This window comes from Brachyhypopomus gauderio, unplaced genomic scaffold (assembly GCF_052324685.1).
Source record: "Brachyhypopomus gauderio isolate BG-103 unplaced genomic scaffold, BGAUD_0.2 sc60, whole genome shotgun sequence".
In the NCBI taxonomy this organism is placed as follows: domain Eukaryota; kingdom Metazoa; phylum Chordata; class Actinopteri; order Gymnotiformes; family Hypopomidae; genus Brachyhypopomus; species Brachyhypopomus gauderio.
This window is the reverse complement of record NW_027506881.1, coordinates 286,250-297,419: the sequence shown is the minus strand read 5'-3', so window position 1 is coordinate 297,419 and position 11,170 is coordinate 286,250. Positions and strand designations below refer to the sequence as shown.

Sequence of the window (11,170 nt, the reverse complement as noted above, 5' to 3'; positions counted from 1 at the left end):
CCCTCTCTCCCTCTCTCCCTCCCTCCCTCCCTCCCTCCCTCCCTCTCTCCCTCTCTCCCTCCCTCCCTCCCTCCCTCTCTCTCTCTCCCTCCCTCCCTCCCTCCCTCTCTCCCCTCCCTCTCTCCCTCCCTCTCTCCCTCTCTCCCTCTCTCCCCTCCCTCCCTCCCTCCCTCCCTCCCTCCCTCCTCTCCCTCTCTCCTCCCTCCCTCCCTCCCTCCCTCTCCTCTCTCCCCCTCCCTCCCTCCCTCCCTCTCTCTCTCCCTCCGTCTCTCTCCTCCCTCCCTCCCTCCCTCTCTCTCTCCCCTCCCTCTTCTCTCTCCCTCTCTCCCTCCCTCCCTCCCTCTCTCTCTCCCTCCCTCCCTCCCTCCCTCTCTCTCTCCCTCCCTCTCTCCCTCCCTCCCTCCCTCTCTCTCTCCCTCCCTCCCTCCTCCCTCTCTCCTCTCCCTCCGTCTCTCTCTCCCTCCCTCCCTCCCTCTCTCTCTCCCTCCCTCCCTCCCTCCCTCTCTCTCTCCCTCCGTCTCTCTCTCCCTCCCTCCCTCCCTCTCTCTCTCCCTCCCTCCCTCCCTCCCTCTCTCCTCTCCCTCCGTCTCATCCCTCCCTCCCTCCTCTCCCCGTCTCTCTCCATCCTCCCTCACTCTCCTCCCTCCCTCCCTCCTCCCTCTCTCTCTCCCGTCCCTCCCTCCCTCCTCCCCTCTCTCTCCTCCGTCCTCTCTCTCCCTCCCTCCCCTCCCTCTCTCTCTCCCTCCGTCTCTCTCGTCCCTCTCCCTCCCTCCCTCCATCTCTCCTCTCCTCTCCGTCTCTCTCTCACCTCCCTCCCTCCCTCTCTCTCTCTCCCTCCCTCTCTCCCTCCCTCCCTCTCTCCCTCCCTCCCTCACGTTTGAAGGCCTTCCTTCCGCGGTGTCTCCAGCCACATCCTCCCCTCAGACGTCGGCGAGCGTCTGGGCGTCTCCACCGCGCTCTGCTGACTCTGCTCGGCACGTTTAATTACTTCCTGGCTTCGCCTCTTGGAGACGAGAGTGGTGCGGGGGAGACGTCACCATAGGGCACAACTCACTTCTCTCCATCTGTGACCCGGATCTGTGTGGGAGTGTGTGTGTGTGGGAGTGTGTGTGTGTGTGTGGGAGTGAGTGTGTGTGTGTGTGTAAGGCTGTTTAATTGCATGATTGCTCTGTGCTGAGCTGTAAGGTCTTGCGGCTGCAGTAGTTGTAGACACTCGACTCACTCTCGTGTGGGGGTGGGGCGACCATGTCCAATCTGATCATGTAATCAGCCCCATCACTCTCTCCCTCTCATCCCTCCCCCATCACTCTCTCCCCCCTCTCCCTCCCCATCACACTCCCTCTCTCTCTCTCCCTCCCCATCACTCTCCCTCTCTTTCTCCCTCCACATCACACACTCTCTCTCTCTCTCTCACTCCATCTCTCCCTCTCTCTCTCCTCCCCCCATCACACTCCCTCTCTCTCTCACTGTCTCACACTCTGTCTGTCTCTCATCTCTCTCTGTTGCACTTTCTCTTTCTGTCCTTCTCGTCAGCTAAAATTAGTCTTCTTCTTGTCATCTGTTTCTAACCCACTTCTCCATGTGTGTGCGTTCTGTGTTTTATGCATATTTAATGATTCATAATTGGAGGTTGTCCAGTATCTAATTCATTACCGTTTTAAAAATTCCACTGGCTCATGTACTTTCTCTCTCTCTCTGTCTCTGTCTGTCTGTCTTTCTCCTCTCTCTCCTCTCTCTCATCTCCTCTCTCTCTCTCCTCTCTCTCTCCTTCTCTCTCCTCTCTCTCGTCTCTCTTTGTCTCTCTCTGTCTCTGTCTTTCTGTCTCTCTCTCATCCCTCTCTCTGTCTCTCAGTGTGAAATGAAGGATATTGAAGATGAGGACAAACGCTACAATCTCTTCCTGGAGCTGCTGGCTGATAGTCGGAAGTGGGTGGAGTTTCAGCACCTCATGCTCCTCCTACAAGCCTGGCCTCCTTCACAGACGAGAACAGGTCACGTTTGTAATCTTACTCCTGCCCATGTACTACTCGTTTTTCTTTTAACTCCGTTTTATTCTTTTCCAGAACCATTTTAGTCTGTAAAAGTTTCTCCGTCCTCAGACGGGAGGAAATAGTTCTGAGGTAAATTATTACCTGGGGGAACCAGCACAGAGTGTGGAAACAAAAATCAATTAAGCCGGGTCTCTCGAGCAGGTGCGTCCGCTCACTGCGCCTCACCAAAGTGTAAATGAGGTTATCGTCGGTGGTCCGTATCTCAGAACCGTGGGCCCCGGGCAGGTCCACAAACCGGTTCTGTCCTCCGCCGTTTTTACCGCCGTGTGCGTTTTCTAATAAATTTTTTTCTTCACTTTGTCATTTTTACGATATGCGGCCACCTTACGGTCTGCGTTGCTTCCTGCAGTAAATAGACGTTAATCGGAGGTGTGTGAGCTGACGCAGCAGTGTGTGTGAGACGTTTGGCACCAACGCCAGACCTGATGAGCCCAGTTGTTCTGTACGATGCTTCAGAGGCTTTTCTAGATTAAAGTGGAGACAGAATGGAATACAGATGATTGTGTGCGTGTGTGTGTGTGTGTGTGTGTGTGTGTGTGTGGTGTGTGTTGCATTGCCCTCTGCAGCTTGTAGGGGTGATGGTGTAATGCTAGAAGAAATGCATTCTGGGTGTTTTGAGTTTTTATTTATTTATTTTGCATTAGGTGACAAACCTACATTAATATATGCACAGTGCAGGCACGTGGTTGGATGTCCCAATGAAGGGGGGCGTTACCATGTTTGGCGCAGACACACTAAATCTCGAGTGCTAGGCTGCAGGATCCTGAGCACCTTGGAGATGAAAGACCTGCCCGTGTCCTGCAGAAGGCAGTCTGAGATGAGAGACCTGCCCGTGTCCTGCTGAAGGCAGTCTGAGATGAAAGACCTGCCCGTGTCCTGCTGAGGGCAGTCTGAGATGAAAGACCTGCCCATGTCCTGCTGAGGGCAGTCTGAGATAAGAGACCTGCCCGTGTCCTGCTGAGGGCAGTCTGAGATAAGAGACCTGCCCGTGTCCTGCTGAGGGCAGTCTGAGATGAAAGACCTGCCCGTGTCCTGCTGAGGCAGTCTGAGATGAAAGATCTGCCCGTGTCTGCTGAGGGCAGTCTGAGATGAGAGACCTGCCCATGTCCTGCTGAGGGCAGTCTGAGATGATGAAAGACCTGCCCGTGTCCTGCTGAGGGCAGTCTGAGATGAAAGACCTGCCCGTGTCCTGCTGAGGCAGTCTGAGATGAAAGATCTGCCCGTGTCCTGCTGAGGGCAGTCTGAGATGAGAGACCTGCCCATGTCCTGCTGAGTGCAGTCTGAGATGAAAGACCTGCCCATGTCCTGCTGAGTGCAGTCTGAGATGAAAGACCTGCCCGTGTCCTGCTGAGGGCAGTCTGAGATGAAAGACCTGCCCATGTCCTGCTGAGGGCAGTCTGAGATAAGAGATCTGCCCGTGTCCTGCTGAGGGCAGTCTGAGATGAAAGACCTGCCCCGTGTCCTGCTCAGGGCAGTCTGAGATGAAAGATCTGCCCCGTGTCCTGCTCAGGGCAGTCTGAGATGAAAGACCTGCCCGTGTCCTGCTCAGGGCAGTCTGAGATGAAAGATCTGCCCGTGTCCTGCTGAGGGCAGTCTGAGATGAGAGACCTGCCCATGTCCTGCTGAGGGCAGTCTGAGATGAAAGACCTGCAGGTGTCCTGCTCAGGGCAGTCTGAGTGGTGCTGGAAGAGCTTCGGGCTCCTGCCCCTCAGCCCAGCTGCTGTAATGGCGTCTGTCCGGGTGGGACAGTGTCAGGTGGGCCGGGCTGGATGAGGAGGTCTAGGTGCCTGGGGCTGTGTTCTTCTAATGAAGCTCTGAGCAGAAAGGAGCCGCGTCTGTCTGACGGCCGCTGATGTAGCCACGGTGGGTTCTGGGGGCTGGAAACACCAGGCCTGCTAAACGCCAGCGCTGGGGCATTATGGAAACTGCGTGAAGGGGGTGAATGTGTGCAGCACGCATGGGTTCTGCCTGGGGGGGATTGTGCAGTGATCTTTGACATTTACTAAAGGAGTGTTCATTTGCATTTTGTATGCGTGAGCACCAGGTTCCTGCCTCCACGTGTGTGGAGAGTTCACCCAGGAGTGAAGAACACTACAAGTTCTGCGCAGGGTGAAGAATATCGGTTATGTCTAATTATCCTTGACATTAGCATAAACATGGAGAGAATGATGGCCCCTCACATGTCGCCATATAAGAATCAAAGGGTGTGTGTGTGTGTGTGTGTGTGTGTGTGTGTGTGTGTGTGTGTAAGCGCTGTAGTAATATTCTGTCTGTAGTGGTTAGCCTCTGGTCTGTGTGGGTCATGAATTCTGACGATCATTAGTCATTAGGTTGACAGCTAGTGACACTAACTCCTCTTCCTGGGGAGAGACACTCACATGTTGGATTTAAGGGCTCAACTCCAGTACCCAGTAAACTGACTAGAGTTCAAGGTGTTATCCAATCTACATGGAAAAATTGAGAAACCGATAAATCTTCTAAAATCAGGAGCAACTATGGGATTAAGAATGAAAGTTGGCTCCTGGCGTCTGGGCCCCGTGGCCGGATTAAACCCTGGGTTCATAAACCCTCGGACTGTTCACATCACAGAGGACTCCCAGTGCAGGAGTTCAGACTGGGGTCAGTCCTTAGAGTACAAGGTGCTGTGTGTGTGTGTGTGTGTGTGTGTGTGTGTGTGGTGTGTGTGTGTGTGTGTGTGTGTGTGGGTGTGTGCTGCTTTAATCATCTTAATTGATTGGATAACATCAGAGATGTCACCAATCCCTAAACTTTCATCCAAAAATACAGACACTGTATTGAAAAATTCCCTATATGTGTGCACACGTTTATATGTAACATATACACGTGCATATCCATATATTACATAAACATTTCAGAGTGAATATTTCTAGTCTGTTTGTTCGACAGTGTCACTCTACTGACCCTCCATCTGTTTCTTTCAATAATGCATTCCTATTTTATGAAAAAAAAACACTTATTGTTTACCCTTTCCAAAATTAACCAAGATGCTAACTTGTTTAGCTTAGCTCTCATTGAGGTTGTACTTTATCCCGTGTTTCTGTTATTTGGGCCTTTTGTGTAGACAGTGACATATTAGTGCTCTCTCTTGCTTCTCCAAATGAGTCCTCACACACAGGGGGGGTACGGGTCCCCACACACAGAGGTGTGTCCTCAAATGTAGGTTAGAATTAAGAGGACACTTGCCAAGAGCCGCGCGAGTCTCATACCACACGGCTGTGGTGTGTTTAACGGACGTGTTGGGTGGCTCTTAAAGGGCCCCAACACTTAAGCCTGAATTTCCCTCACTTTATTGAAATAATGGATAATGAAGTAATGAGTAAATATTGTTTTTCAAAACACACCAGTCGGTCCTCCAGGACATATCGTCCAAATATGTAACCTACGGTGCTAAAACTGCCCATTTTGAAATCACTGTTTCTCCGATGTCACAAGACCAAACTAATTTACATATCCCTGCCCGCTTGGCCCAGTTTAACCCCGCCCCTTACATTAATTTCTCAGGCGTGTTTCAGACACAATACATGGCAGCCAATCAGAACAGAGCTAATTTACCTTATTTCCATTTTAAAGGTGCAAACAGCCTGGGATTAGAGGGTCGTGTAAAAATAAATGTATGACAAACAAGTGGTCATCAACGAAAAGCAAAAATGTAGGATATAAGAGAGAGATGTTTAACATTAAAACGGGGTGGGGGGGTCATCGTGCGTGGTGAGAGAAATCACACGTTCTGGGCGTTAACACGTCAGATTAGCACGTTGGGACGAGCTGGATTAATAATAAACACTGATAATTATTGCTGGGGTGTATGCTCACCGCACGTTAGCTCTCTACATCGTGTAGAATGAAGGTGTGATCGTGGGACACTTGGGAGGTTCACGTGTGCACGCTCACGTGTGCTGTTGCCCTCCGCAGGCTGGTGTCGGAACAGAACCCGTGGGTGCGTGTGACGCGAAGCCTGCTCACGCACTGCTCTGGGAGTTCAGAGGTCAACATCGGGGATGAGGTGTTGGCCATGTGTCGTACGCTCTACCCCACCAAGCACAAGCTCGACACACAGGTACGTGTGTGTGTGTGTGTGTGTGTGTGTGTGTGTGTGTGTGTTTGTGTTACTGGAGTGTGTCCCTGTGCATTGAGAGGATGTATTAACTTGGCTCAGTTGTAATGAAAAGCACCAGTGCGGACCAGTAGTAGCTAAGGTGTGTGTGTGTGTGTGTGTGTGTGTGTGTGTGTGTGTGTGTGTGTGTGTGTGTGTGTGTGTGTGTGTGTGTGTGTGTGTGTGTGTGTGTGTGTGTGTGTGTGTGTGTGTGTGTGTTTACTGCTTCTCTCAGCCACCTTGAATATCCAGGCTGTGAATAGAATTTGTTGCATTGACAGACACACACTGCAAAAGTAGCACCCTCCCCATCTTTACCTTCTCCATCTCCACCTTCTCCATCTCCACCTTCTCCATCTCCATCTACCCTCTCTGTCTCCATCTCCACCTTCTCCATCTCCACTCCACCATCTCCACCTTCTCCATCTCCACCTTCTCCATCTCCATCTACCCTCTCTGTCTCCATCTCCACCCTCTCCATCTTTACCTTCTCCATCTCCACCTTCTCCATCTCCACCCTCTCCATCTTTACCTTCTCCATCTCCACCCTCCCCATCTTTACCTTCTCCATCTCCACCTTCTCCATCTCCACCTTCTCCATCTCCACCTTCTCCATCTCCACTCCACCATCTCCACCTTCTCCATCTCCACCTTCTCCATCTCCACCCTCTCCATCTCCACCTTCTCCATCTCCACTCATCTTGTCTTTTTCTTCTTCTTCTTCTTGTGTCTTTCTTTCATCCTCTTTCACTCTCAATTTCATGGGCAGTATTTAATGTCATTAAATGGTAGTATAGTGCTGGTGGTAATAATACAGATTTTTTGCTGGTTACACTGTGTTGATCTTGAACATCTACCCTCTGTCTCCCTGTCTGTCTGTCTGTCTGTCTCTCTGTCTGTCTGTTTCCCCACCACCTCTCTCTCTCTCTCTCTCTCTCTCTCCTCTCTCTCTCTCTCTCTCTCTCTCTCTCTCTCTCTCTCTCAGTGTATTAGCTATATCTCCTCTATGCTGTTGAATGGCAGTTTCAACCTCGCTGCCCTGAAGCTGATGGCTGAGAGCAGAGATGAGCGCCTGCTAAAACTGACGCTGGATCAGATCCGTGGCCTCTCCTCAGTAAGTTCTCACCTGCGTGCCTTCACTGCCACTGGCGTCTGGTCAGACTCCAGGCAAAGTTACTTCTTATTCCTCAGGAGCAGCTATAGCATCAATAAGTCGAGGGCAGCGGTGCCTCTGGGTTTATGAACAGAGGGCTGATGGGATTTGGGGGGCAGCAGGACACTGAGGTCAAAGTTGAAGCGACCCTGGCGGTACATCTGTACGGTTTACTGGTGAGCATCTGGTCATCACACGATCACTTGTGAGTGGTGGTATTTAAACAGAACCCTGCTGACTGGCTGACCTGAGGTCAGAGAGGCGCGGTGACTGATACCGTGACCTTCTGTCACCATGATCTACTGCTCTTCTGCTCACTGACCCCAGGTCAGATGAAAGCTAGTACAGAGTGTTTAACCAGGCATGTGAGTGAATGCTGGTCATATAAGTCCTACTGCTCGATCCAAACATGTGATCCAAACATGACCTGCCAAATGATTCTAGTCCAGCGCTGACAAACATAATGCCATAGACTGTGGCCTCTGGGGTGTGGTGGTGTTGGGGGTGTTGGGTCTGTTGGGCCTGTTGACCTGGGATTATTGGACTTGTTGTGTGAGCGTGGCACACACCAGCACACCATCACCCCTGATCCCCGTGATTTAGAGACGCGTCTCTACTGGAGCACCCGGACGCTACACACACACACACACACACACACACACACACACACACACACACACACACACACACACACACACACACACACACTGCGCTACGGTCCGTCCTGCGGGCAGCTCTCACAACAAGCGTCAGGCAGCAATATTCACTACAGATCCAGTATCACGACCCACGAACATTACTGAATTATTCATGGTAAACATCTTAATTCTCCGGCATCTTCAACACCATTTCATTGGGCCCATGAGCTCACAGCTGTAACCCTGTAATGTAGATCAGGGCAAACGCCACAGGCATCCACCCTAACTACACCCGAACCACACCACGACACTGCTCGTGTGTCCACAGGCATCCACCCTAACTACACCCGAAACACACCACGCCACTGCTCGTGCTCGGCTTTGACGTAATTGACCACAATCTCCCTCACTGTGGCGTCTTTCTCATCCGTTACGTGGTGATGGACACATTTAGTGTCACATGATTGGTTACTTGACATTCCTTATGGCGAGATCAGCCGTGCTGTTAGCCCCGCCTCCCCTGGGCGTGGTGCGTGTGGCGGGGGTGCGTGAGGTGTGTGGCGTGAGGTGTGTGGCGTGAGGTGTGTGGCGTGTGTGGCGTGAGGTGTGTGGCGTGTGGTGTGTGGCGTGAGGTGTGTGGCGTGAGGTGTGTGGCGTGAGGTGTGGGGCGTGAGGTGTGCGCCGTGAGGTGTGCGCCGTGAGGTGTGCGCCGTGAGGTGTGGGGCGTGAGGTGTGTGGGGCGTGAGGTGTGTGGGGCGTGAGGTGCGGGGCGTGAGGTGCGTGGGGCGTGAGGTGCGTGGGGCGTGAGGTGTGGGGCGTGAGGTGTGTGGGGTGTGAGGTGTGTGGCGTGAGGTGTGGGCCTCTAATGAGTCTGTGTCTCTTCTGTTGTTTTCTATTTTGAATGCCTTGCCCTCTGAAATATGAATAAATGTGTTGCATTATCACCCCGATATGATTTTTTGTTGCGATTATTTTTTAATTAAAGCCTGAAATTGTCAACGCCTCAGTAATTATGGAGGTTATTGTGTCATTTCGTTACACCGATTCAGCCAGAGGAAGAGGTTACGGTCCGATATGATTCAGCAGGGATGTGTTTTTATTAATTATTATTGTTTGCGTGAATAATCTTGGGGCATGTATTCAAACCATCATGCGTAACGTATTAATTCAGCGGTGTCAGAAGTCTCCACTGGGAAGACGTGAACACAGCACCTGAGTACTGGTAGAATGTGTGTGTGTGGAGTGTGTGTGGGGGTAGTAGAGGGTGGGGGGTGGTTAAGAGTGTGTGGCGTGGTAGAGAGTATGTGTGGGGTGGTTAAGAGAGTGTGTGTAGGGTGGTAGAGGGTGTGTGTGGGGTGTTGGAGAGTGTGTGGGGCAGAGAGTTATGAGACTGGCATGTGAACGTGGTGTGAACCCGTGGACTGTGTGGGGTAGTGGACTGTGTGGGGTAGTGGACTGTGTGGTTTAGCAGGACACTACTCAGACCTGAGGGGAGATGATGGAGACAGACAGACACTGTCTCTCTCTACCTGTCTCTCTCTCTCTCTCCCTCTCTCTCTCTCCCTCACTCTCTGTTTTTCGCTTCCTCGAGCACTTTCTCTCTGGGGGGCATTTGTGTGAAAACAGCAAGAAACCCTTTTTACACCGTTCTGCACAGGAAATAAAGTTGGACAAAGAGTCTCTGGTGAGTGAGCAAAATGGCGTTGGACTGTATCTGGACCCCTGATTCATTTTTAGGCCCCCAATATACTTTTGGACATTGCAGGAGGAGGGGCTACACAGGTGGGAGGGGCTATGTGTGCAGGAGGAGGGGCTACATATGTGTCTCCGCCCACATGCACCATCCTGCACGTCTTCCTCCAGAGTGGAAAACACAGAATCTTGTAAAGTTGTGAGTGAGTCTGTTCATACACAGACGTCATGTGACCACCACAGTCTCAAGACCTGTTACGGCCTCCTGAGTCCAGATTTATCCTTTCTGGCAATATCAGCACAGCTCACGTGTGTCACACACCCCCACAGTTACACACCCCGGCCTGCTCACATGTGTCACACACCCCGGCCTGCTCACGTGTGTCACACACCCCGGCCTGCTCACGTGTGTCACACACCCCGGCCTGCTCACGTGTGTCACACACCCTTGTCTGCTCACGTGTGTCACACACCCTTGTCTGCTCACGTGTGTCACACACCCCTGTCTGCTCACGTGTGTTACACACCCCCACAGTTACACACCCCTGTCTGCTCACGTGTATCAGGAGAGTGTTTGACTTTTGAAAGAGGCCACATTCTTTCAGAGTACCGAGCTCAAGGGAACTCACAGCCTATAAACGAGGAAAAGAAAGATGGGCTAATGTTGGGTTACTGTTTGGTTGACGTTGGGCTAACATTGGATTACTGTTTGGTTAACGTTGGGTTATCAAACATGTACATCAAATGGACCCACATACACATCTGTAATACCAGATTTTTATGTGAACACCCTTATGATTTCAGGGATGACTCCTGTAACCTGCTGTTCTCTCTGTCTCTCTATCTCTCTCGTTCTCTCTTTCTCTCTCTTTTTCTATCTTTGTTCTCTCCCCCTCTTTCTCTCCGTCTCTCTCCCTCTCTCTCTCTGTGTATTCTTGTGCATTCTTCACTCTGATCCCCGTATTTACTCCCTGTCCAGCTGTGTGTCTATCTACACGTGTGTCCATATATATCTACACGTGTGTCCATATATATCTACACGTGTGTCCGTGTATCTTTATATATTTGATGTGAATTTGATGTCACCAATTTTCTCTGTTTCTATGCCCCTCCCTCTCTGCGGCAGTCGTAAATGTTAACAGAATCCCGGGGGGCGGAGTTTATATTGAAGCTGGCCACTCAGAAAGTTGGGGGGCGGGGTTAAAGAGCTTTATGATTTGAATGAACTCGCAGCGCTAACATGGTTTATGTGGCGCCCAGCCCCCACGACTACTGCAGTAAAACCCTGAACTGGACCCCAGCCGCCGCTACCCAGGGTGGGAAGAACCAGTCATACATCTTTAATGGCCCCTTTCTGTGTTCCCCACACACACACACACACACACACACACACACACACACACCAGCCGATATTAGTATATTGGTGAACATTTAATTGATTTGTAAATAGACAGTGTTAATGAGCCCAGCTGTTTTGTGGATGTGTGATACACGCCTGTCTGCACATGTTTGCATGCGTGTG

General features: G+C 51.4%; 2 protein-coding genes across 2 annotated transcripts in view; both read left to right on the top strand.

The window, feature by feature from the left end:
* The window catches only part of adgb (androglobin), a 62,164-nt gene extending 61,122 nt beyond the window's left edge, over positions 1 to 1,042 (top strand). Inside the window, exon 34 of the mRNA XM_076988050.1 lies at positions 925 to 1,042. Within this exon, the coding sequence (XP_076844165.1) occupies positions 925 to 1,042 (118 nt within the window). The remainder of the gene's footprint in view (positions 1 to 924) is intronic.
* A 995-nt stretch (positions 1,043 to 2,037) lies between these two features.
* nbas (NBAS subunit of NRZ tethering complex) overlaps positions 2,038 to 11,170 on the top strand; it is an 18,434-nt gene continuing 9,301 nt past the window's right edge. The window contains exons 1-3 of the mRNA XM_076988161.1: positions 2,038 to 2,120; positions 5,985 to 6,129; positions 7,151 to 7,279. Of these exons, the coding sequence (XP_076844276.1) occupies positions 6,085 to 6,129; positions 7,151 to 7,279 (174 nt within the window). The 5' untranslated portion in view covers positions 2,038 to 2,120; positions 5,985 to 6,084. The remainder of the gene's footprint in view (positions 2,121 to 5,984; positions 6,130 to 7,150; positions 7,280 to 11,170) is intronic.